This window comes from Oryx dammah, unplaced genomic scaffold, assembly GCF_014754425.2.
Source record: "Oryx dammah isolate SB20612 unplaced genomic scaffold, SCBI_Odam_1.1 HiC_scaffold_22, whole genome shotgun sequence".
In the NCBI taxonomy this organism is placed as follows: domain Eukaryota; kingdom Metazoa; phylum Chordata; class Mammalia; order Artiodactyla; family Bovidae; genus Oryx; species Oryx dammah.
The window spans coordinates 5375030-5402378 of NW_024070206.1; the positions used below are offsets into that span (position 1 = coordinate 5375030).

Below are 27349 nucleotides of genomic sequence, written 5' to 3' on the forward strand. Positions count from 1 at the left end.
TTTAACATGTACCTGACTCATTTAAAATAAAACGTAGTGCATTAACTATAGTGGAACAAGCTCATTTTGATAATTGTTAAGAAGGACAGAAAACAGAGGTATACCCTGACTTTTTGAACGTAATACAGAAAATGTCCAAGTTGAGTTTCAAACCTTCACAGTCTAGAAATATTTTACAGAACCTGTAAGGTATTTTACTACAGCAAGGAAAGTAGACTTGGTCCTTTATGATCTGATTTTGATTTACCACATACAGAATAAAAACTTATGGCTACTCATTGTGTGTAAGGAATTAAGTACACTTTTTTTTTCCTCAGCATTGCCTTCCAAAGGATTTAATTAAACCCACCTAAGAATGACTTCCATCCTAAAACCTTTAATTTGCAAACGAAGCTTGTTCTGTGGCTCAGTCTGATTTCCAAACACTCAAGAAATAGGGCTTTCACTTATGACTGGTGGTGAGAAGGAAGGAAAGCTGAGCCCAGTGCCCAGGGACTGCAGCGGCCAGACGTTTGCTGGCACGTCCAGCCTCAGCTCAGGGCTTCGCTAAGGGCAAGGCACCACATGGTGCCTTCCCTTGCTGTATTCCTAGCAGTATTCTTATTTAACGGTGTTTTTAGCCCACTGTGAATTTTCTGAGTGCAGAGAAAGTCCAGCTGAGTGCATACTCAAGCCCTGGGCAGGGTTGGAGTGCTTCGCCGAGTGTCCCCCTGGTGAGGTGGAGACCTTTGAACCACAGAGCCTCCCCAGGTAAGGGTGATGGTCCAGATAAGCCAATCGGAAGTCTTTGTCTTCCCCCTGCTCCTTTGCAGGCACTGATTTCTGGATGCCTGTCACTTTTGTGCCACATCAGAAGTTGAGGTGTAAGTGGACAGGGAAAATTAGCCAAATAGGGAAAGAGGCGATGGACGATAAGATGTGAGGAAAGATCAGCCAAACATGGTTTCAATTGGCAGTTAAATTAAAGAGTGTTTACCTGGAAGGTCACCTTTAGAAATCAGACAAGCCATGGCTAGTAACTCCTTAAGGTTCTGAGGAGTCTGTTGAGAGGTTCCTAAGAGTCACGTGGCTAAGGGAGTATTTTGAACCCCTTAAGGTCCTTAGCCTCAAGGACCAATAATATATTAAAAATACAGAATCAGTCAAGGTGGCCATGCCTCTGCAGCAAGCGGGGTCCACGGGAGCCCCTCGGAAGCCGGCTAGCCCTTCTATTTGGTGCTCACTGACTCAGAAATTGTTCAGGCAGTGCTGTGCTGGAACCAGCTCATAATGGCTCTTGAGAACATATTGTGACATTTCAGCTGGTTGACATCAAGTTAGTAGTTGGAAACTGGCTATGAGGAGAGTATCTATAGCATGGAAATTGGTAAGTCCTACAAATCAGGGCTCCATCATCCTTCAGAGCCAGTTGTTAAACATTTAGCATCACACCAAAGAGCTAAAGCTGTCTCTTAACCTCACAGTAGGGAAAAGAGAGGAGATCTCTAGTATCTCTGATGATGAAAGTCTTTGCATGTGCACAGCTATGGAAAGGAGCTTGGCCAAAACTTCATTAGGATGTAATTTAAGAGTAATTCAGGAATGAAAGTCTCTCAGTCATGTCTGACTCTTTGTGCCCCATGGACGACATAGTTCGTGGAATTCTCCAGGCCAGAATACTGGAATGGGTAGCCTTTCCCTTCTCCAGGGAATCTTCCCAACCCAGGGATTGAACCTAGGTCTCCCGCATTGCGGGCGGTTTTTTTACCAGCTGAGCCACCAGGGAAGCCCAAGAATATTGGAGTGGGGAGCCTATCCCTTCTCCGGTGGATCTTCCCAAACCAGGAATTGAACCAGGGTCTCCTGCATTACAGGTGAATTTTCTTCCAACTGAGCTATCAAGGAAGTCCTTCATTAGGATGGAGGGACCTTATTTAACGGAGGCTGGCACCAGGCAACCCGTGCCAACTGATCACCCCTTTTATATTCAGCTGGTTTTAGAACCTTAGCTTCTTCATTTTTTTTTCTTTTTTGATTGGTTTCATTTAACCCGAAGATCTTTGCATTTGGGGGCACTTCCTGGAGGTTGATAAATAAGACCCCTTTAAAACTATTTTAGGCTCTGGGAATGACATGTAAGTAGAATCTGAATGAATTGTTCAACTTTCCTATTTCTCAGTCTGCCTGTTTTTAAAGATGAGTGACCTGAGATCGCTCTTAGTCTGAACCAGAGTGACATGTAAAGAGCTGGCCTTGGGGTAAAGTAGTTTAAAGCTATGTTCCCCACTCTGACTGTCTTCAGGCCTGCATCCATTCTGACAAAATTGACCAGTTACTGTTCACTTACAAATTAGTGACTGGTCAATTTAGCCAAAAGAGTTGAATGGTTGAGTCACTAAGACTGTTTCTATTGTTGTGATAAACCCAGGGAGCAGATCTGATGATAACTGCATGAGAAGTGACAAGCATTCAGCGACTTTGGTCAACATGGTGTACATGAGTTCGCTCTAAATTTTTGGTTCCCAAATTGTGGCCACATCAGAGTTACCTGGGAATCTTTGTAAGTGGGCTTTTATTCCAGGACATTCTGAGCCACAGGTCTAGGGAGGAGAGCAAGGGTGGTATTAGCTCCTCCCCCCTTCCAGCTTGGCTTGCTGGCGGATGGGTAGCAAATCCGGGTCCTCTCCCCACAGCCCCATTGTCATCTTAAATCGGAGTCAGTTACTCGACAACAGGCTCGTCACTGTGATTATCCATTGTAATTAACAGCAAGAGAATGAGCTTCATTGAGGATAAAAACATCTGTTCAAACACATATATCTTCGATAAGTCATCACAGTAAAAAGAAATCTTAAATACTGCGTGATACAATAATGACATTCTAAAATGTTTTCCATTTTAAATGTTAAATCTATATGGCAAAGTAATCAAGGGGCGAGAAAGGCATATTTCGTCATTCTGGTCTGTGGTATCAGCTCATCTGTGGCCTTGATTAATTGGGCCACAGGGCCCAGACAGGTAACCCAGGGGCTCTAAGTCCCCAGCACCCACGACCCTCGGTCTGGGCTTTTCAGCCACACACACGCACAGCCCAAACTTTCTTTGTCAGCAAAAGTATAGTTCTGTACACTCAGAGAGAAGTAGAGGTGAGACATAAACTTTGGCTTGGCACATTCAAACCACTGCGGGGAAAAGGATCCAGAATTATACAGAAAATGGCTGTCTCTCATCTTGCACAGGAAGACCCAGCCTCAATTATTCATTGTTATTTGCGCATCTTCTCAGCATATTGAACTAGATGCAAGAATGTGAAGTCTGCTCTTGAAACTACTTATTGCATGGAAAGGCACTGACAAAATGTACTTTTACCTAGAGTCCTCAAATGAAAATTTTACATACGGAAAAGTACATAACCGCTCTCAGCATTCAACTTTTAAATTATGCATACATATTACTAAAACAAGGTTTTATTAAGATGAATAGATTATTAAGATCCCAGCTGTCAACTGGGAACTGTCAGTAACTTCACTGTGGTTTGCCAGATTTATCAGAATCATCATTTACCAAGTAGGTTTCCTCTCATGTTAGGGGAGAATGTAGATTATTACCTGTGGACTGTTGTATACCTAGGCAAGCATCTCCTTTTCTGTTTTGCATTGAGAAATAATTTTTAAGTGGAGGGAAAATCTTTTTTCCCTCTTTTTCAGCTTTTCTAACTTATTTTCTGTCCCTTGTAGACCCCAGACCATAATCACTTTCTCTTTGAGCCCACTTTTATTGGATGCTGATGAGCCAAGAAGTGCTAGATGAAGAGTCAAAATTTCTCCACTGATTACCTGTGCAATCTTGGGAAGATTGCTTAACCTATCTGTTTCTCCATTTCTCATTTTGGAAAGTCAAGGATTAGGACCAGAGATATTGAAAGGCTCTTCCATTTCCAGTGTCCTAGGTCTCTAGAATTCTGTCCCTGCAGCCTTTGCCCTCAACACCTCTTTGCTGACTGACTGTGTCTAATAATTAGAACTTTGCCCAAGTCAAGGAGAAGAGGGTGGCAGAGGATGAGATGGTTGGATGGCATCACTGATTCATTGGACATGAGTTTGAGCGAACTCTGAGAGATAGAGAGGTTACAGGGAGGCCTGGCGTGCTGCAGTCCATGGGGTTGCAAAGAGTCGGACATGACTTAGCAACTGAGCAACGGCAACACCCCAAGTCAAAAGAAATGCTTTTCTATTCCTCTGCTTCCCCACCCAGTCAGGTTACTTCCGACGTTCACATCCGTGGATAACTGGCTAACAGGAGGCCTGGGCACGAGGAGGCCAGGGGACCCTGTCCCTGCACAGCCTGGCTGGTAGCGCCATGGTCAGGGGCCTGGCATCAGAGTCACACAGCCAGCTCTGCTAGGCACACACACCTGTACCACGGTCAAGGACACTGAGGACACAGAAGCAAAGCAGAGGAACTGCACAGGTTTAAGCATCAACTATGGAGAAGGTTTTCTGGCTGTGAGAGGGGTTCTTGGTACCACGCTTTAATGCTGTCTCCCCTGGATCTGCATGCCTGCACAGGACACTCAGAACAACTGCTGAAAACCGAGGGAGCAGTGTTAAGCAGGTTGTTAACTATTTGTGGGGTTTTGTTTGTTTGTCTGTTTTTCTGCGCAGCTGACTCGGTCATTTGTGTTGGTGTCTCATGTAGACAGACTTGGGGGCTTTGTGGTGATGTTGACTCCAACAGTGAGGGTGGACTCTGCCATAAGCTTCTGAAAAAAAGAAGTGTTAGTTGCTCAGTCATGTCTGACTCTCTGGGACCCCATGGACTGTAGCCCTGCCAGTCTCCTCTGTCCCTGAAATTCTCCAGGCAAGAATACTGCAGTGGACTGCCATTTCCTCCTCCAGGGGATCTTCTTCATCCCAGGCTCCAACCTGGGTCTCCTGAATTGAAGATGAATTCTTTACCATCTGAGCCATAAAAAAGAAGACAGGTTCTGACAAAAGGATGCACTTAACCTATAACCAATAGAGCAAAGTCAATGGGAAAACCAGGGGTTGGTACGTGTGGCTGAATCAGGAAGGAGGGCCCACAGGCCTGTCTGCCCATGTCGCTGCTGTTGAACACGCAGCCTTGGAGATCCTGGCTGTATATACCACTGCCTTCCTAATCTGGGCTCACGGGACCCACCAGCTGTTTTGGTCAACAGTAGTTATATAGGTTTAATCTTTGGAACAGTCTTTAAAAACAAAAAAGACTTTTTGTATCATCAGCTAGAGGCTGTTTTTCTCTATGCTGAAACTGTAGGTCAAGGGCATAACTAACCAATAAAAATAAGAGTAAAAGGTGCCATATATTGAGTGCTGACTACATGCCGAAAACTGAGATAAATGCTGTACCCACACGCTGAATCTAGTTTTTTTTTTTTTTTGCAATAGAAGGATAAAGCCTGCATATAAAGAATGGGTAAATTATGAGAATTGTGGTTAACCACTATGGGAGGGCTTGGGATTTTCTTCAGAGATTTTTAAAGACAAAGGGAAAGGTGGTCTTTTGGGATCAGCTCCAGGAAGTCCTACCTGGGAACAGGAGATAAGCCTTATCTCTCTGTCCTGGGTCTGGGAGACAGGTCTGTTTCCTCAGCATGTTGAGTTTTTGTGAAAGTGATGGATGGAATGATGGTGGGAGATGACAGAGTCCTCTCTGAACTCTAGGTTAAAATGGAGCCAAGAGTGAAGTGAGATTCACTCAATCTCCCTGAACGTAAAGAAAAATCCCCAACCTTGCCACTCTGATGACAGCTGATAAAAATGGTCCACAAATAGAACAATTACCTGGCTTTAGGGGTTCTGCTCTTTGGCTCTTTTCACCTGCCTGGTTCCAAGTGTCCACATATTAAGTGAAATCTAGTGGGCACACTGGGGTTAAAACTCCAGAGTCAGGATCTGGCTCATATTCAGTTCAGTTCAGTCGGCCAGTCGTGTCTGATTCTTTGCAACCCCACGGGCGGCAGCACGCCAGGCTTCCCTGTCCTTCACCAACTCCCGGAGCTTGCTCAAACTCACGTGCATCGAGTTGGTGATGCCATCCAGCCGTCTCATCCTAATATTGGCATTATCACTTAGCTGAAACCAAGTGAACTAAGTGCTTCGGAAGATCCAACTGAACACTCCTGTCAGTTTTCCATCTCCCTGTGGCCCTAACAGAGAACAGCACCAAGACTGTAGTACTTTCCTCTTTTTTTTTTCTTTTCTTTTTTAATGTAGTACTTATCCTCTTTAAAGTGATAAGGGAATAAGCATGTGGTTTGGGTGCCCATCAAATTGTATCGCTGCATTTAGAAGAGTTTTGGATGTTGCCCCCTCTAATTATTTCAAGTATCGAGCTGTCTTAGTGGCTTCCCACTTCCAAACACCCATTCCAATGTCTTCCTGTCTATTTGGATGATCGACACTCACACAACAGAGCGAGGTGTGTCACCAGTGGTAACACGTTTGGACCTGTATGACTTTTCTGCCACTGGTTAGTATCTGGATCTATGGAAGCTGCCCTGACTAGCTTTCTGGGAAAAATTAGAAGAAAACAGCCCTCTTCAGAGCCAGGCAGAACATGAGCATAAGAACCTCATCTTTCCTTATCAAATCAGACTAATATTTGGTTTGATTTTTGGCATGATGGTACCTTCCCAAGGAGGGGCAGGGAACTGCTTACTGAACAATAGCAATGATTTTAAACAGTATTTGTAACATTACAAGCAATCTAGATGAGATTTCTGGAAAAGAACAAGCTACCCCACCCAAATATATTATAAATGTGCTTGACTGGCATTTGGAGAGAAGAAAGAAACTTTTATTAAAATTTAACATCGACTTGGCCAGACTTTGGGCTGAACTGGAAGAACAGAGTGCCACGTGATGAAAAGCTGGGGACGGGAGTGATGTGATTTCTCCTCCCAAGGCTGAAAGGGGAGCAGCTGGTGAGCCCCTTGCAGCAGGCCCGTGCATCTCCAGTTCCAAGGGTTCGTCTAGTACCAGTCTTGCCACGAAACAGTGGCTTTTCCTTTTGAAATGCTAGATTTGTAGAGCCGATTTCAGTGGAAAGAGGGAATATCTGATGTCTACCATCGCCTTGGAGTTCTGGAGCGGTGCTGAGGGACGTGGTGACACTCAGGATGACCTCGCCTCAGTGCCGTTCACATGGGGGCCTGGCCGGGCTCAGAGCACCTCCTCTGCTTTGACCCTGCTGGTTCTCAGAGGCCCTGACCATAGTTACAACACTTTAGGGGCCATGGGATCCATAACAACTTCTAAGTATTCTCCTTCCTTCCTCTTCTACTATAAGTACCAGACTCAAGCTGACTCCCCGCCTCTACGTTCTGAGGGGATTCCCAGTCCAGTGCTTGGGCTGGGGCTGTGGGAGGCACGCGCCCAGGCTGGAACGCCCTTGAAGGTGTGGCATCAGGGTGATTTGCCATGATAGCACTCAGGGTCACGAGATGAGATGCCACCCGCGCCACAGGCTTTCTTAGTGATGGTCAAAGACGCCCTGGATCACGTGCCTCCCAGCAGAGAGGAGCTGCTCTGCTGCAGGAGGGCTGCACGGAGCAGTGAGAACTTCCCGGGGGGCATTTCTTATAAAAAGAATCGCAAGGGGATCCATCATGACCTGCTCAGTTTGTCATGAAACATCAGTTACCCAGAGCCTTGAACATACCAATTACAGATGCAAGACATACAAGCAAAGCTATTTCAACATGACTCCTAACCAAATATAAAAGTCCATGGTGGTGGGGCCAGGAAAGTGGTTGTAGGGGGTGGAAGGGAGGGGGTGGGAAGGGCAGGGAGGGAAGAGAGAGGAAGAGAGAGATGATATTCGCAAACCATTTTTTTTCTGTTTTCATTTTGAAGACTCTGATCCCACCCAGGCAAAACTGAAATCCTGCCCAAACCTCTGCCCAGAGGCCTCTGATTGCGAGGACTCTATCTGAGCAAAGCTGTAGACACTACAGCTCTAATCCTCACTAGGAAAAAAAAAAAAGGAGGCAGTTTATTATTAAAATACAAACTTGAAAATACTTCAAACCATTTCGTTAGCAGCAGAGTTCCCAATGCAACAGTCCCTTTATCAAGCAAGTCTAGATCACGAGGCTTCAAAGCATCTGTCTTGCTAAGACCCTTAAAAGAGCAGGGCAGAGGGAAGAAAAGACCCCTTTGCTCTTAAGGGGCAGACAGTCCTTATGAGAGACTCTCTAGGGGTCTGTTCTGACGGGCTACTCGGCGTGAGTTGGGGCACTTTTAAACAGGCCGTTTGGCACTTCCCGCTCGGTTCTCAGGCACAGTGTGACAGGGTCAGCTTGGTGAGCCCTTCCCCATGCATTCGGTACAACAGCTGGAACTCAGCCGGCAGCTGGTGGGACTCCTGCCACTTGGTGGTAAATTTGGTTCCTTTTTTGTCATAGTAATGGTACGGAAGATCTTCCCTTGTGTTGGGGTCAAATCCAAAAGGCCAGAATCCGTACAAGTGGATCTCTTCACAGACTGCTGACGCCAGGGTGTACATGAGAATACCTGTGCTCAGCCGTTTGGGTGACAAGTGTTTGTTTTTCCAATACCTGTGGAATAATAAGTACAGGTGGATTCAGAGGCCAGTGTTGAAGGTTTCCGTCAGACGAGTCACTGTGACCGGTTGGGGGCGGGGAGTGAACTTATCCAAGTAACTTAACCAGTACTACTCTGAATCTATCTTGAAGACCACAAAAAACCCCTCAGCGCAGGGCCATCTGCTTTGTGAGATCCAATGCCAAATGAAAATGTGGGCCCTTATTTTAAAAATACTCAAGAATTTCAAGAGGGCAAAGCAGAGGATTAAACCAAGTGTCAGCCCTTCTGAGCGCGGGCTCTTCTGTTACCGTGGAAGTCTCACGCTTGAAGCTGTCCCTGTTCTGTGTGTGTGCTTAGTCGCTTAGTTGTTCCGACTGTTTGTGGCCCCATGGACTGTAGCATGCCAGGCTCCTCTGGAGCCATGGAATTTTCCAGGCAAGAAGTACTGGAGCGGCCCTGCTCTGGGTTGTCCTAAAGAGTGGTGTCTCTGAGTCCCTGCAATGCCGTAAAAGCCCACCAATGAGAACGGCCATGCCTCTCACATGTAAAGGGCGCTTGGGAGTAGGGAGCAGGTATTTAATCTAAGGGGCTCTCCTCTGTTACTTCCTTACCCAAACTCAGACATTAAATCTTTCTTCGTGGGTTTGAAAAGATTGTGGGGCCTTATTTTTTTCTACCCTTTTGTGAAAACTACATTTCCTGTTCCTGTGTCTTAATCGACCGAGGGCTTCCAAGTCCTTCTTTGACGTGCCAGAACCTAAGAAAAGTACACACTTCCTGAATTTGTAAAAAATGCTAAATAATGGTTGTTGTGCCTTCCGTATTTAGACAGTAATTTGAAGCCTTGCTACTTAAACTGCCAAGTATCTGAGACTGCTGTGGCGTGAAGGTGCGTGTACATGTGCAGGCGTGTGCCTCTGCACTTGTGACTGGTGTGCAAGCATACTCAAACTGTTCGTGAATCAGATTTCCACAAACCGTACTTCCTCCAAGGTTTTGTTGAACCACTGTGTTTGGTCCAAGCCCGAGTGGGTCATTCTGGCTACTCCACGGGCCTCCTGAGAGGCTGGGGGCCAGGAGGGCCACACAGGCTGCTTCCGGAAAGTTCTATCCCATGCAGTTAGACCCTTCTTCACTACCTGAAGGCTTCACATGGACATTCCCCTTCCAGGTGAAATTCACAAGTTCAGTCTTTGTTTTCATATTCTTACCTAAGGAGTTAGAATGACTTCTAACGATTCTTTCAGTACAGCTGTGCTTAAATGGAGCGAGAGGGGAGCAAAATGATGAAGTCAGAAAGACCACAGGGCAGGTTGGCAGGAAGCCTGGCTTCTAATTCTGGTTCTGCCCATTTTGGGCAGTGATGTTCAGTAAATACCTCGTTCTTTGTACCTCAGTTGATAGGTCTTTAAACTTAGAAGCTGGGTTATATTACCTCTTAAAAAGGTAACCATACATCCTGGGAAACTGAAATAGCCCCAGTTTCTGTCTGTTATCTTTGTCATAATTCTTAATACTGCCCTTTTTCTTTCCAAGAAAAAGTTCCAGCGTGGACTATAAATGCTGGCATCAGCCTGCCTGTTAGATACATACCAGCTGATTACATGATCATTCCTCCTTACATGAGAGGTCAACTACAAGATCTTAAATCTGGAAGATGTTAGAGGACTACAGGATGTCTACTATGTACCCATCTGCGATGTGATAAAAGTTTTAGAACCTTTTCTACCAGCCCTCCCAGAACCCACTCTAACTTGCAGTAACACCTAGAGAGTATGTGAGGGCATTGGGGCTGCTCGAATAGGGGACATTAGACATGAGGCGATTTTCTCAGATTATTCACAGAAAAAAATTCTGCAATTAATTTTGTTTTATAAAATTCCCTTCATTTTATAAATGAGTGTGTGTGTGTGTGTGTGTGTGTGTGTGTGCACACGCTCAGTCATGTCCAACTCTTTGAGACCCCATAGACTGCAGCTTACCAGGCTCCTCTGTCCATGGAATTTTCCAGGCAAGAATCCTGGAGTGGGTTGCCAGGCCCTTCTCCAGGGGATCTTCCCAACCCAGGGATCAAATCCAGGTCTCTTGCATTGCAGGCGGATTCTTTACCATCTCAGCCACCAGGGAAGCCCTTAAATGTCTGCTCCCATTTCTGGCTGCTCATTAGAATCATCTGGGGAGTTATTAAGACATACCAAGTATCTGAGCCGCTCTCCTTCCCCAGCAGACAAATCACGCTAGGATCTCTTGAAGCAGAGCCCAGACAAGAGTATTTTTTAAAATCTCTCCAAGTGATTCTGAGGTATAGCCAGAGTTAAGACTCATCCGACTAGATGAAAATACTGCATCCTGGTTAATCTGTCTTTCAAATTACAGGGGAATAACAACAAGCTGCTAAAATACTTTTCACATGTTTTGGCACTCAAATCTCTAATGATAAAAGCCGATTTTACAATTTTGACTTGTCTAGGTGGTTTTCTAATCTTGGCTATCTGAAAAAAAAAAAAAACAACAACCAAAAAACCACCCATCAAAGGAAAGGGAACATTTAAAGTCAATTGCATCTTTAAGAAAACCACTTGATTCGTCTACTTTAGTTGTTGGCATTATTGGGACGTAGCTGTCCATTCAGAGAAAATTATTGATTTGCGGTGATTTCCATGACTGCTTGTTAGGCTTACCACCACGGAAGGGGATCGGGGATGGAGAGGCAAAGCTTATGAAACACCAGTCCTTCCATTTGACACTTGGTTACCAGCTGGGATAGGAGACTGAACTTCTTACCTAGAACCATCCATTCATTCATTACAAAATGTCAGAGTGTGTTCTAAGGTACTATGCTAACCACAACAACTAATCAGATAGCTAGCTCCCACCCCCAAGAGATTACCATATTCATTTGCCATCTGGTAGGGTGTGAGTTAAAGACAATAAAACATACACACCTGTTGACATGTTGCATTATATTTCCAGGCCAAGCCAACTGGAGCTTTAACTGGCCTCTGTGTTCAACAAAAAAGTCAACTAATGTCCTGGTAACAGTGGCCGACGTGTGGAAGAAAAAGGCAGGGATCCAAAGAATGGCCCCGTCAAGCTTTTTCAAACTGAGAAAAAAGTTGTTACGGTCCTGAATGGTCAAAAGGTTGTTGTAATATTTTTCCAGGATGCTGGGGTTGAAGGTGGTAAGGTTGGTTTTCCTTCCAACATCTCTTTGGAAAGCCTCCGTAGGGGCGAAATTGCAACGGAAAACAAAATCTGACTTATCTATCTGTGGTCCACACCGGCTCCCTGTCAGGATCCCGCTATTTCCAACCACAGCGCAAATGTTATAACGCTTATTCACAATGGGAGACACATCTGGAAGCAGTGATCGGAAGTTATTGCTAATAGAGAAAACATATTTATGGCTGGAATAATCATAGTGCATCAGTTGTCCAATCCGAACACTATTCTTGGTCAAAGAAAAGTTTTTTATTACATCGACATGCTGAAGAATTTCTTGCCTAAAATAAAAAGAGATTCATTAAATGTATCCCATTCAAAAGAATTGATTTTCCATCTTAGGTCTTACACTGTTTCATTCAGGCAAGAACTGTAGGCACACGGAACCCAAGAAAGATTATACATTCATAATGATTGAAAGGAGAACTGCTTCAGGGTTACAGACATGCTCTAGTCTCTCAAATTCTGGGTGTAATCCTAAGGCTTGTAAATGTTGTGATTTATGGTTTTCAGTTGCTGATTCTTTGGGGTTCTGCTCTACCCGAAAACTGTATTTGATCAAGGGGGAGGCATGGGCCAAACTGTGTCAGAAGATACAGGGAGACAAGTTACACAGACCCCAAGGAACTCACATTAATGCACAAACATTGGTGACTTACAGTTTTCAGCTAGGGACTACTTGTTTGCTATTGGGCTATAGTGTACAAGGAATATCAAATATCACTAGTGTCCAAATAAGAGTCAAACAGATATGAGTCAGTATGGTACTATTATTAAAATATGAAAATGGTATTAGCAGTGGGAGTAGTTGAATATTTAATAGAAATGAGATGATAATCTCATTATTGTCCTTTGAATAATGAAAAAGGAATCTTTTTCTACTTGATTATATAGAAACCAAATTAAGTTAGAGAAACCTAATTCTTTAGAAAAAGAAGCTATTGTAAATCCTGAAAACATGTGTATAGTCTAAGAATTCAGAGGATAAACAGGCAAGGGTGATATTTAGCACTAATTTCTGGTTGCTTTCATGTTGAGCATTAAGTGAGATTAACTATCTCCTCTTAAAGTCTCTGCTATTTAAAATACTTAGGAGAGATGGGTCATGTGTTACTCTGCTACTAGGTTCTCCAGTTCTAAGAAATCACATTGAACTCCTCTGTCTTTTGCCTAAAAAAAAAAAAAAAAAAAAAAAGCAGGAATGAAACTAAATGCTTTGCATACTATCATTTACCTGGAATCTTACTTTTTAAAAAATTACTTCAATTTGTCAAAATGCAGAGCGACATACACTGAAGGCTTTAAAGCAAACTTCCAAAGTTACTAAGTGTTCACTGCAAACTGTTACGAAGGTAAAAGTTTAAAGTGACACTGGGCAAATTAATTAAAGGTTACCTGATAAATGGATTGAAAGAAGGGAAGTTTTGAGAAGGAAATATTGTTCTAATTGGTTATTTGGATCACATGGCCTAGTGTGGGGAGAACATTTTTACTGAGACAGAAATATGTTTGGGGAAATATATAATATATTTGACCCATGACAATTTTCTGGGCTGCTTAGAAAATTAAGTTGGATTAAAACCACAAAAGTTAAAAAAAAAAACCTTCAGAGGTTTAGAATTAATCAATTATTATCATGGACTAATTGCTAATTAAACAGTGTTTTAAAATTTTTAATCATAATCATATGACTTTATGCCAGCTTTTCAAGTAAACATTTTCATGTACCATGGATAGCTACTGAATTTTTAAAAATTCCATCATTAGATTAAAAGTGCGATAACTAGAAATTCTATGACCAAAACACAACACCCTAAATAGAGTGGTAAAACAAACTTTTGTAAAATAAGTATTCATAGCCCTAATGAATACACTAGATGGCTCACATTCCATTTAGCAGCATAATTATCCCACCAAGAAGGAAGAAGTAATGACTTATCTGGGATTGCTAAGACTAGACCAGAAATCACTGAAGAAAATGCATACATTCGCATAAATCTCATCCTTCTTCCCCCACCTCAGAAAAGGAAAATAGAAAAGAAAGGAAACACACACACACACTCCATGTATAAATGAAGCTGCTGTAAGAGTAATTTTGGTAGCTTTTACAACATATTAAAAGCTATAAAAGTTTAATAAGAACAATCAGGTTAAAAAACCAAAACCATACTTAAACATCTGCATATATTTGGGCTGAGATTTTTCACTAGGAATTTGTTGGGGATGAAGTATAGTGTCTTCTGTATTTCAGTGAGACAATACTTTTGTACTTTTTTTCTCTTTTTCCCAGTGAGGGGCAATGAAAATGCATTGGGTGGTCTTTCTGCCATTAACTTTTTTTTTAATAAATGGCTTTGGCAGTATTAGCCATACATGTTACCTATAAATCACGGTGCTCAATTAAGCTCAAGTTAAGGAGAATACAGGAAACATCCCCCCCTTCTTTTCAAATTGGCCTTATTGGTGTTTTCCTTTTATGAGGGGGCACTCCATAAGCAGAAAAGGGTAACTAATTAGCCTTTGTGCAGTCAGGCCAAGAAGGCAATGCAGATACACCTCGGGTTGGGGGAGTGGATTTCTGTTGTTCTGTTATTATTTCGTTTTGTTTTGGTTTTGAGCTCCAGAATTCAGAACACTTCCTGGATCTCCTATCCTACCTTTGATGTAAAAACGCTGTCCGATTAAACGTCCACTTAGGTCTGGCTTGGAGTTCATGAGTCACAGAATGCGGAAAGGGCACCAATGACGAATCTAGAAGCTTCAGCGCAAATTGCGACCTGGAGAGGGGCATGAGTACACAGACAAACGCGCTGGGCTCCGCTCGGGGGAGCCAAGGCAGCCATTAAGGTCCGGCCGGATGGCAGCGGGGCGGGGACGGTGGTGGTGCGGAAGGCTAGTTGGCGGAGGCCTTCGGTGACATCCCGCCCCAGAGCCCCCTGCTCCTCTGGGCCACCTTCTGCTCCCCCCACACACTCAGGAGGAAGAGGGGATACTGGGGAAGCCCGTCTCCATTGTCCATCCCTCCGGTCGCGGGAGAGACCATAAAATGGCCGTCTCGCGGAGAGCAGGGCCGGGAGCCCGGCGCTCGGCCGCGCCAGGGGGACCGGGGAGTCAGCACCGCGGACAGCGGCCGCGCCCAGGCGGGAGGGCCGGGGAGTCAGCACCGCGGACAGCGGCCGCGCCCAGGCGGGCCCGGCCCGCGCCGCCCCCGCGCCGCGGCCCGATTGATTTTTGGAGAAAAGGGCAGATGAACCCAAGACCCTGGGGAAGGCTTGGTGGGGGGGTGGGTTGGGGGATGGCTCCTTCCTTAACCTCTTCCTTCCCGAGCCTCGGTCTGATTTCAGCCCCTGTGCCCTGACCGGGGGCCCTCCGGACGCCCGCTCCACTCCTTCCCTGGGTTTCGCACCTCGGGTCTGGCTGAGACCACAGGGTGCAGTTCGTACTCGCCACCAGCCCCTCTTGGAGGCTCTGTTGGCAGAGCTCTTGAGGGGAGGGGGGGTGCGGTCACAGTTGGGGCAGAGGGTCTCCACGAGCTCCGCTGAGCTTCAACCGGCGCCTGCCTTCTCGGTCCAGCCTCGCGCCCGGCGGTGACTTGGACCCGGGGCGAGGGGAGGCGGCCCTTAGGCGGCTCGCTTCCCGCAGAGGGCGGGGGGCATTGCGGAAATCCCGGAAAGAGTTGAGGGGGCGGGGGGCGATGGCAGGGCGGCGGGTAAGGATCGAGATCGGGGAGCCCAGGGGCTGCAAGAGAACAGACCCGAGCCTCGTTTGATGGCTCATGGGTGGGGGAGGAAAGCAGGAAAGCGCGCCAGAGGAGTCCGGCGCCTGCGCCATTAACTCGCCCCGGTCCGCGCGCGGTGTAGGCGCTCACCGCCACGCATGTCCATCTCTGCATGCCCACTCCCAGATACACACAAGGCCTCTCCATCCACCATCATTCTCCTTAAACCACCTTCCCCACCCCCCCATTTTTGAAATGGGGGAAGGGATGCCAAAGAAGAATAAGAGAATGCAATCACTTTGATGAGGACGACGTCTGGATTTTTTTTTTTTTTTTTAAGCAGAAGGTGGGTGGCGGTGGTGTTAAGAATCAGAGCGAGGCATGGAAGGACCACGCAGTTATCTTGCCCAAAGTGTCTCAGAGAAGGCAAAACACCCTCCCTCCCTCCACCCCCCGACCTCCCGCCCCCATAAACCAGATAACCCGCGGGCGCCCAGAGGCCCCGCACTCACCGGAATCCCGCGTGAAGCATGTACATTCGGGGCGCCCCCGGGTTGGCGTACTTGGGAGTGGTGAAGATGCTCTCCTTTTTCAGGGACACGTAGCTGATGAGCGATAAAATCAGCAGGGCGACGCTGAGCATGACCAGCCCCAGCACACTGGCGACCCGGGCCATTTTGCAATTTCTCATCCCGGGCCGGCTTGGGATCAGGAAAAGCGGGGAAATCGGTCCATTGAGCGGCCAGCAGCTCGCTGGCGTGTCAGTGTGTGTGTGTGTGTGTGTTCGCGCGCGCGTGTCAGCGTATGTGCCGGGGGGAGGGGGACCGGGCAGGGGAGCCGCGCAGGGGCCCCGGGGTAGGGGTGGGCAGGAGCCCCAGAAAGAAGCCGGGCCCGGGAGGCAGGGGCGAGCGGGCCCGCGAGGCTGAGCAGGGAGACGGAGGGTCTGCGCGGCGCCGCGGCGCTGGAGCGGCGCGCCGTGCGTCTCCGGCCGCCGGCTCAGGCTCCCCCGCGCGTTTCCAGCGAGGCTGCCATCTCCTCTGCCGCCTGCAAGACAAATGTGATTGGAATAATGTTACAGTTCGATCTAAGCACAGGATTTAATTAATGAACTCTAATCTCCCAAATAACCGGGGGAGGGGCGGGGTAGGGAGGGGTGAAAGGGAGGTGGCAGAGGGAGGCGAATTGAGGCTCGGAAGGCTGCAGCCCACGTCTACCAGGCCTTCCCCGGAGCGTGCCGGCGAGGGCGATGTCTGTGGCCAGAGAGACGCCCAAACTTAGTTCCGTGGACAGTTCATTGCTTCATAAGTATATCGTGGAATACAGAGATAAATAACTGGGTAGGCTGTCCTGGAGGACACACACCAGCTGGGTGTTTCTGAGATGCTGGGACAATGGTTTTGGGAGCAGATATTAAGAACCTTCTCTTCTCATCACTAAGCCCGGTCCCACCGATCAGCTACCCTCGCACCCCACGAGGAAGCCCTGGAGAGCCACTGGGCCTTGTGAGCATCTCAAACCTTCCTGGCATTTTCCATAATCTCTCCCCTATCCACTTGGGTTGCCCAGCACATCCTTTACTTCTCTCTAGAAGATGGGTCATGCCTAGCAGAGCCCTTAGGTGAGCTGTGAGGGTGGAGGGCTGGACTGCCCCCCTCTTTCCTCCCAGTGTCTGGTTCCCAGCACACTGCAACTGGACGACAGGCACACCCCAGAGTTGACCAGGACTGCAGCATGTCGCTCTGATTTAACTTTCCATTTCACACTTTTCTGACTCATCCCTGTGGCCCGGCCTTCAGGATGGGCAGCTCAACTTTGCCCTGAAGCTTAGCTTAGCTTGGACCAGAAGCCGCCTGTATGCTTAGTTGCTAAGTTGTTTCTGACTTGTTGTGACTCCATGGACTGTAGCTCACCAGGCTCTTCTGTCCATGGGACTTCCCAGGCAAGAATACCAGAGTGGGTTCCTATTTCTTTCTCCAGGGGATCTTCTGAACCCAAGGATTAAACCTACGTCTCCTCTGTCTCCTGCATTGTAGGCAGGTTCTTTACCCGCTGAGCCATGGGGGAAGCCCCAGACCAGAAGGTGGAGTATGAGAAGCCTCTGTCCATTATGAATGCCCACAGCTCTCTTTGGAGGAGCCCCAGGAGCCAAGGCAGAGAGGCTGCCTCCGTGGGTGGAGGGAAAGCTCACCAGGTAACATTTTGTGTTGTTTGACTTTCAGTTTGTTTTAGCATATTCACCTGTTACCTGGTTTAATGCCCCTTGAAAACAAAAGTTAATTCATTTTCAGTCATGCTGTTGAATGTTCAGAGGGCAACTCACGTTTCTTTGGCTCTGTCCTTTGAAGTTAGCTGTGGTTTCTTCCCTCTATCTTTACTCTTGGCCTGGTCCTTTTTGCTGACAAAGGTCTGTCTCATCAAAGCTATGATTTTTCCAGTAGTCATGTATGGATGTGAGAGTTGGACCATAAAGAAAACTGAATGATGAAGAATTGATGCTTTTGAACTGTGGTGTTGGAGAAGACTCTTGAGAGTCCCTTGGACTGCAAGGAGATCCAACCAGTCCATCCTAAAGGAGATCAGCCCTGAATATTCAATAGAAGGACTGATGCTAGAGCCGAAGCTCCAATACTTTGGCTGACTGATGCAAAGAACTGACTCATTGGAAAAGACCCTGATGCTGGGAAAGGTTGAAGGCAGGAGGAGAAGGAGATGACAGAGGATGAGATGGCATCACCGACATGATGGACATGAGTTTGAGCAAGCTCTGGGAGTTGGACAGGGAGGCCTGGTGTGCTGCAGTCTATGGGGTTGCAAAGAGTTGGATACGACTGAGCTACTGAACTGACTGACTGACTAGCTGGTCCTTCCAATAATGGTCAGCAAGCACTAAGGACAGAAGCCAGAGGGGAGAAATTGGTCTTCAAGAGCCTTTTCTAACAAAACAAGTTGATGTTTTCCAAGGTGACTGTGATATCTTCCTGTCTTGAACTTCTGATTTTATGGGCTTTGGTGGATCTGACACTTTGGCCTGTCTGTGGGCTGTGAATTCCTCAAAGTGGTGAACCTCTGGGCTCGAAGCTCCTGCAGAACCAGGGCCTCGTCTTCTTCTGCCCTGTTGCTGTGTGTGTGTGTGTGTGTGTGTGTGTGTGCACGCGTGCGCGTACTTACCCTCGGTCAACAAGTTTTATTTGACTCTTTGCAACCCACTGGACTGTAGCCAACCAGGCTCCTCTATCCATGGAATTTTCCAGGCAAGAATGCTGGAGCGGGTTGGGATTTCCTACTCCAGGGGATCTTCCCGATCTAGGAATCTCCACGAACCCACGTCTCCTGCATCTGCTGCACTGGCAGGCGGATTCTTCACCAGTGTGCCACCTGGGAAGCCCTTGTTTCCACATGCTCCCTGCGTTCGGTCTAGATGTTTAAGGAGTGTTGGAGGGCCTAAGAAGCTCCCTGTGAAACGCATGGAATGCAACTGCCTGTTTCCAATGGAAAGACAGTAATTTGTACCCACTCAAGACATTTTATATCAACATCTAAAAATATAGGTCAAGAGGACACAATTTTTCCCCCATGGGACTTTTTACTGTGTAAAAGTTACAGAGAGGGCTTACGGGTCTGTGCATGATAAATATTTGAACCATATTTTTTGAATAAATACAATTTTATAAAAAGAGATCATATGAGTACAGTGTAAAATGCCCAAAGGAATAAGACCTTATGAGAGCTGTCTGGGAATGATACATGTTGGAAAAAACTCTCCTTGATCAGGAGGTAGAGGGGTCTGCTGTGGAGTCTAGAGGACACCGGTTACAGCTCCAGGCTCTGGAGTCAGCAGACTGGCCCTGGAACGCTGACTCTGTGACCTTGGAGAAGTTGCCAGTTTCTGTGCTTCTAGCTCCTTATCTACAGAACTGAAATAAAGATCTGAGAAAAAATTAAACAGGGCAGGTAAAGGCCTTGGCAGAGCTCTTGGCTTGTATTGAACAGTTAATAAATATGAGCTAAAACAGCCTGGGTACATTTTTAGTGTCTTTCTGTGACCCCATAAATATCCTACTGTAGAATGTATAGAAAAAGACGTACTTGGTGAGGCATTTTCCTACAGAAAATGGCAAAGAAGCTCTTTGGTTCTCTTACAGCATTTACAGGTTTTCCTGGGACACATGATATGGACTCATTCCGCTTGGACTTAAAAATTGATGTACTGCTTATGCTTAGCACACCTCTGCGAACCTTCTGAAGAAAGTCCTGCTGGGATAATTCCCATATTGCATATGGATCACTGAAGGTCACATGATGTAAAGGAACCAAATTAGCTAGAAAATAAATAGGCATGCAGGAATCCTATGCCAGGCCTAAAGGCAAAAATGGATTGCTCAGTAATTACCAGAGTGAAAAATCTTGGGAAGGCTTCATCAAAGAGCAACTGAGGTTACAGAATCTGATATTTTTCAGGCCTGGGATTATAGCCACTTAGTAAAATAAAAATCAGGTACTTTTATAAAATATCACTTTTCAGATTTCATTGGAAATCTGACCTCTACAGGAGTTCAGGAGGATGAATATAAGACATATATACATACATATATATATCAAGACTTCTTTGACTTAACGTTTCCTAGGGGAGTTATTATTTTGGATACAAGTATGTCCCCACTTTTTCAGGTGGCACAGTGGTGAAGAATTCGCTGGCAATGCAGGAAACACGAGAGATGCAGGTTCAGTCCTTGGGTTGGGAAGATCCCCTGGATTAGGAAATGGCAACCCACTCCAGGATTTTTGCCTGGAAAATCCCATGGACTGAGGCACCTAGTGGGCTGCAGTCTGTGGGGTGGCAGACAGCTGGACACAGTTAAGCACACAGAGAACAACACTTTCTGCAGACTCAGTTGTTGCCTTGTGGGTTCCTCGCCAACGCATGCCTACCAAGAGTAAGTTATAGGCACCACTTGGATGGGAAATCTGGGAGGGATGGTGTCTTTGGTTAGAAACTGCATTGTTCCTTTATTTATTTCTGTTTTCTTTCATCTGTTCACTAAACAGGACGTACTGGTTGTCATATACCCCAGTGGGGCAGACACAGGCATCATACCATCACTCTCAAGCTTGTGACTCTTACGGTCTTGTGAGAGGAGAGGGAAGGAGACCTCCTGTCTGTGCTGTGTGACCTCAACAACGAAGGGCTGATGAGAGATCTGGGCGATGACCCCTGTCTGGGGAGGTTGGAGGTGGGCTTCTTCACAGAGGGCAACCTCTGAGCTGAGTTTTAAAGCATGAGTGGGATTCACTAGGCAAAGAACTTGAGGATCCCCAGGAGGGGTGAAGACAGGAGGCAGGGAGGGTCACGGTGAGCCTGTGGAACAGCCAGAGCATGAGCTTACTGCTGCAAAGACGGCCCTCGAAGTCTCCCGGTGACACTGTACCTTCAGCAGCGCCACTCAGAACCGTCCGCAGTCTGCAGAGAGCAAGGGCTCAGTCTGACTTGAACTGAGCGTGTGTAGGAGCAGCTGGAATCAGGTCCATGGAGAGGGAAACAGCGGCTGTTCACGTGGAGACCAGCTGACGCACCCGGGGACCCACCAGCCTCTCTTGTGCCTTAATTTATGAATGAGAAAAGCAGACCACTTTCCGTTATGAGACACCGCTGAATAAGACATCACGGAGCTGACTTTTGGAAGGACAGGTGACTTCTTCAGATGACAAACCACTGGGAGACTCTCAAGGAGCCATTTCCCAGCAGACGGCCCCCAAGCCGCATGTGAAGGAGTTCGTTCTGTACCCTGTGGCCTGACTCCTTTGCTTCTAGTGGGCCTAACACTGGCCACAGAGGAAAGCTCTTGGAATCCCTCTGGATTTCTACCTCCTAATTCCCCACAGAAGATAAATACTTTATGAGTTCAGAGGTAGGAAAAGCCACTGTGGTCAAAGAAAGCTTCACAAAAGCTCTCAACTGGAACAGAGTCTAGAAAGATACATGGAAGTTTCCAGAAATGGAGATGGTCACAGGGGCAGGGTAGTTAGGAGCAACCAGGCTGAACAAGAGGCACAGGAGAGAAGGGCATGTCAAGGCCAGCGAATGGCTAAGCCCCTTGGAGTAAAGGAAAAACAGCCGACATGTAGAGAGCGCTCTTTAAGGGCCAGGTGCTTTAAATACATCATCTGTAATCTTTCCTTGATCGGGTGAGGAAAGTATCATTCCCTTCCCTTTATTGCTGAAGAAACTAATGTTAAGGATTTGCTCAAGGTGAAGCCTCTTTGACTTTGAAGCCCACCCTTTAAAGCAGGTCCAGAGACAGAGAGCTGGAAGAGTGTGCAGGCCTGAAAAGTTTGAAAGCATAATCGTTCGACAGTGAGAATCAGTTCATGCTGCTGCCATTGAAGGTGAAAATGATGGTGATGTCATCTCACTTTTATTGCACACCTGCTATGTGGTGGGTATTACACTCGGCATTTTGCTATGATTACATAATTAATTACTCACTAATCTCATTCGATCTCCATCCCACCCCTCCGACGGTATAATGTGTGTGGGCATGCTTAGTCACTCAGTCGTGTCCAGCGCTTTGCGATCCTTTTGATGGTAGCCCACCAGGCTCCTCTGTCCATGGGATTTTTTAGGCAAGAATACTGGAGTGGGTTACCATTTCCTCCTCCAGGGGATCTTCCCCACCTGGGGATTGAACATGCATCTCCCGCGTCTCCTGCACTGCAGGCGGATTCTTTACTGCTGAGCCATTAGGGAGAAGTCCTGATGGCATAATGGCTGCCACATTTTCAAGAATGAGCAACTGAGGCTCAAAGAGGTTAAGCAATTTTCCAAAATCACGCAGCGATGTCTTCCACTGATACTTCAGGACCAAAAGGAAGAGGAGTCTGAACCTGCTCCCTTGGGCACTGTGTCTCAGGGTTACCGAGGAAGAGAATGCATATTAGCCTCTTTAAAAAAGTCATTTAGGGACTTCCTTGGTGGTCCAGCGGCTGGGAATGTGCCTTGCAATGCAGGAGGCACAGGTTCGATCCCCAGATGGGGAACTGGGATCCCACATGGCAGGGGGCATCCGAGCCCAAAAGCCACAACTGGAGAGAACCCCATGCACCACGACGAATGTCAGTGTGCTGAGGCTGGGACCCGATGCAGCTAAAGTAAGCGAATACTTTTTTTTTTTAAAGAAAAAAAAAACAAGCTACTTAATCACAAGGGTGGGGAACTCGTGGCAACAAGGAAAAGACCGTAGTGATGCCGTGAAAAGCAGTAGCCTGCCTGTGGCTGGGAGGAGACTGGGAAGGGCATAGGAAAGGGGGTGGTGCTCAGCTGACCTGTGGGGTCACTCTGGAGACAGCATCTTATTTTCATTGTCTACTTTGTGCCACCGCAGCATCCAGCACAGCACCCAGCACACGCCCAGCGTGGAAAGAAGGCAAAGAGCTTCTCTGATGTACAGCATGACTGAGGTCCAGGTTAGGGAGAAGGTCCGTCTCCAGCGCTGACTGTAGAGATGGATCGTTCATCTTGAATGGGATGGGTGAGTTGTCTTGCTTATTGAAGAGAATGGGTTTAATTAAATACAGAATATAAAGCACAGGAGGGGTGAAACGCCCTCCTACTCTGATCTCCCCATAGACAGCCACTGTTGCCACCCAGAGGCACTCTGTGCGTTCGTAGACATCTGACTGTGTATTAATTTTTACAACATAAATGTCAAGGCCAGTTTGGAGTGATATATGTTTCAAGGTTTTTAGCTATATCTTTTACAAAAGACATTTTTTTACATAAAATTTTAACATTTCAGATGTTTGAAAGGATTACATTTTCTAGAAGCTGAGGAATTCCTCATTTTGCACCCACAGACTTCTCTTAAAGCTCAGTGGAGCATCTCTATGTGAAAGGAATATAAGAACTTCAAATAGCCTTTTCTTAAGTGAATAAATGAAATATATTTGGAAAGCTGTCTTAAGGCTCTTTGTGGTCCAGTCCCTAGGAAATGGTATGGAAGGAGCTATTACGTTCAATTGTGTTAATCTCCAGGGTCCTTGCATAGAATTTCGACTTTTCAAATATTTGCAGAGATTGTATTTTTCTTGAAGCGGAGGTATTATACTTGGAGAAGCTTCTTGAAAAATAATCGTACAGTTAAGTTTTAAGCTATTCTTATGTCAATTGTGTCTCTGTATGGCACTGGCTCTGGGAACAGGAAATCACCCACAGTGAGAGCAGCTGCAGTAACATTTCCTAGGGATGAACAGGGAGGTGTTTTTAAAAGAGAAATCTAATTTTAGCCTTCATCTTGAGTTTTGGGGCACTTTTTGTCCCTTGTGCTTCTGAAACTGTAATTGTCAACAGCGTACCTTTCAGAGCAGGGGGAAAACCCTTCTGTTTGTATACTATTATAACCAAAAAAATGATAAAGTTTCCATGTGATTTTAAAAAATGCACTTCCACATGCTGATTTATTGATGAGGACAGCTTCAACAAAATGGTAGGAATTGTGAAAGGAAGGACCGCTAAGAATCCCCTCCCTAGCGCCTGGCTCCCGATGACAAGCACATGCCTCTAGCTGAGATTTCTTGTGTTCACAGGGAAGTCACAAGAATAGGAGGTCCCCGGACTTTCCGAAACTGAAAACCTCAGCCTCAGCGGAGCAGGGGGCAGGTGGAGCCATACCATGTTACACGCTGTGGCCTCCATGCTCTGCCTCATGGCCACCAGAATGCTCTATGACAGTGTGTTATTCCTTGCCATAAATAAGGGGAAACCCATGTTACATGCTATGGCCCTCCATGCTCTGCCTCACAGCCACCAGAATGCTCTATGACAGTGTGTTATTCCTTGCCATAAGTAAGGGGAAAAGAGAGTAAAGGGGATTAAATAACTTGGCCAAATTCACAGTAGCTTTTTTTTAAAAAAATGGGATTTTAACATAGGACTGAGTGCCTGCACAGTTATTCCACTTTTCACCAAATCTGATTGCCTTCCATGCCAGAAGGTTAGGGTCTGTACACTGGGGCACAAAAGATGCTTCCTCAAAGTGAATGTTTCTCATTTTAAAAGGAGCCAAGGATGTGGTCCCCATCTCTGCTTCTGTATCCCTTTCTCCTCACGGTCAGCTTTTTACAAGGATGTCTGAACATGAGGAAGGTGGTTTCTCAGTGGAGGAGACGACTGATGTAAACTTGGGAGGAATCTTTTTTGTCTCTATTTCAAAATTCCATTTTACGCTGTAGTTTTACATGAGTCTGGTTGGAGGTAGTGTAAGATGAGGTAGTGTCTGGCTTTGGGTGTCTGTACTTGTGTTTGAAGGAGGGCAGTATTTTTTGTTTGTTTAATCCTTTGATTTCTAGTTGGAGGATAACTGCTTTACAATATTGTGTTGGTTTTTGCCATACCTCGCATCAATCAGCCGTAGGTACACACATGTCTCCTCCCTCTTGAAACTCCCTCCTATCTCCCACCCCGTCCCACCCCTCTAGGTTGTCCCAGAGCACCGATTTGAGCAAATTCCCACTGGCTATTTTACGGTTGGTAACGTACGTATTTCCATACTACGCTCTCAATCCGCCCCGCCCTCTCCTTCCCCGACTGTGTCCGCAAGTCTTCTCTATGTCCGAGTCTCCGTGGCTGCCCTGCAGATGGGTTTGTCAGTACCGTCTTTGTAGATTCCATGTCTATGTGTTAATATATAATATTTATTTTTCTCTTTCTGACTTACCTCACTCTGTATAATAGGCTCTAGGTTCACCCACCTCATTAGAACTGACTCGAATGTGCTGGGGGAGGGCAGTTTTGATGTTGGCCTTTTTGCAGGTAGAAGAGGTTGAGTGGAGACCGTCAGAGGACTTGCCAGCAGGTGGAGAATGTGATTACCACCTCCCCCTAACAGCAACCCGAGTAGAAGGAGCCAGGTTGGGCTCAGAGGTGAGAGGTAGGTAACTGATCTTCCCCAGGATATCTCTGATGCTTACGCTGGTTATCTGACACCTGGCTTCACTCCTGTGTAGGGCTTTTATTCTTGCTCTGAGTTCAACCACTCAGTAGAAAAAAAAAGAAACTTAACCACTGTGTATGCTATGTCCCTGACAAAGAATTTTATTTCTTGTATTTTTCCCAAAGGAAAATCTCCAACAAAAGTGAGTAAAGCACATGTTGTGATACTGCTTTTTTTGCATCTGTGATCATCTAGGGTTACAGAAAGTCTCCTAACTGGAACTCAGTCACCATAAACAGGTACCACTGCTCACCTGAGGGCAGGTGCTACCCCAGGGGAATGAGTGCGGGAGACTGAGAGTATTGCTTCATTCCTTGGAGGCCTGGCATGACATGTATTTGTAGGCATATCCGGGTATGAAGGTGATTCAAAGGTGGTTACTGAATTCTCCTGGTTTGGGCTTAGATTCTGGACAACCATTCCCCATCCACTAGGCAGATGATACTTTACTGACCCTGCAGCATCGTCTGCACTCTCAGACGTCGTCCTCTGCCTCCCTCTTTCTCTATGACAATTAAGATTGACGACTAAATGAGGACCTTGTAACATTAAACTTACTCTTTAATCTTCACAGCAACATCGTTCAACTCTTTAGTTTTATCTGGGATGGCTGTGTAGTTAGCAATGTTAGGTAGAATTTGTAAGACTGTGGAAACTGCATCTATTATAGATCTGGTGTAAGGCTAGCTGTGAAAAAGTGAGGGATGCAGACAGCATCAGACCTTTAGACAGTGGCTGTGAGCACTTATCAAAGGATGCTCCCTTTGTGAGCTCAGTGTGGATAAGGATGCTGGTTCCTCCTAGGTCTCTACAGTTGATAATCACTATCTTTAGGGCCATCTTTGGGGAAAAAACTGACAACCGTATAAATCTTACATTTTTATAGCCCTTCAATCTTTTTTCAAAGTACTCTCACATCTATTATCCCGACTTCACCTCCCAAGGAAACTGTGAGCTGGGCGCAGCAAGTATTTCCAGCTTGATTTCATAGATAAGAAACAAGGAGGTTAAATCCCCAGCGAGGCAGAGGAGACCAAGGCTAAACATCCTTGTCTGATGTTAAGACTGCTAGTCTCTCTACTGAAAAAAACCTCTCCTTTTTTATTCTCTGCAATCTAGCCTCTACTGTGGAAGTCATTTTATTTAAAGCAGTGTTTCTCAACTTGACCTGCACATTTAAGTCACCCGAGCAACTTAATACCGATGCCCAAGCCCCATCCAAACCAACTGTGCTAGGATCTTGGCGGTAGCTCCCAGCTGTCTGCGCGTTTTAAAGTGCCTTGGGTGATTCTGACGCACACTGAGGATGAAAAACCGTTGCTAGCAGCTGACCAGTGGCAACTCTCTCGTCAAATTCCAAGGCGTTCCCTTCACCATTAGCCTGGAGCCGCTGGATGTTAATTTCTTCTTTAAACCCACTCCAACACAGGAGACGCAATAGACGTGGGTTCGAGATCTCTGGGTTGGGAAGATGCCCTCGAGTAGGTAATGGCAACCCACTCCAGTATTCTTGCCTGGGAAATTCCATGGACAGTGGAGCCTGGCGGGCTACAGTTCATGGGCCCAGAGAATTGGACCGGACTGAGAGACTAAGCACAGCACAGAGAAAAAAACATTAAATATTTTATTTATATTTAATTTTCAACTCCTCCTTTGGAAAATGCCTATTTTTTTGTATATGCCTTATGATATGCAAATATAAAGCAGAGTTATATATAATTTATAAGTTTTTAGATACAAGTATATTGAGTGCATCTAAAATTTTTGCAAATGGAGATGAATGATCCAAAAACTTTGGAGACCATTGATTTTTTAGAAATTCCTGGCTGAAACCATCAGGAAAAGTCCAGAAT

General features: G+C 46.1%; 1 protein-coding gene across 1 annotated transcript; it reads right to left on the reverse strand.

Annotated features, from left to right (window-relative positions):
* Window positions 1–314: 314 nt before the first annotated feature.
* ST8SIA3 (ST8 alpha-N-acetyl-neuraminide alpha-2,8-sialyltransferase 3) lies at window positions 315–16731 on the reverse strand. Its single transcript, XM_040264318.1, has 4 exons — window positions 16023–16731; window positions 14450–14569; window positions 11516–12073; window positions 315–8581 (listed from the first exon to the last, which is right to left on the reverse strand). Exons 1-4 carry the CDS (start codon window positions 16199–16201, stop codon window positions 8299–8301), a joined length of 1140 nt encoding a protein of 379 aa, XP_040120252.1. The 5' UTR covers window positions 16202–16731; the 3' UTR covers window positions 315–8298.
* Window positions 16732–27349: the final 10618 nt, after the last annotated feature.

Bases quoted from the DNA above. Each gene is read 5' to 3' on its own strand.
- ST8SIA3 (XM_040264318.1), bottom strand. From the start codon at position 16,201: ATGAGAAATTGCAAAATGGCCCGGGTCGCCAGTGTGCTGGGGCTGGTC. The intron at 12,074-14,449 runs GTAGGATAGGAG...TTTTTATTTTAG, and splicing joins ACAGCGTTTTTACATCAAAG to GCAAGAAATTCTTCAGCATG. The intron at 8,582-11,515 runs GTGTGTATGTTT...ATTATTCCACAG, and splicing joins ATAATGCAACATGTCAACAG to GTATTGGAAAAACAAACACT.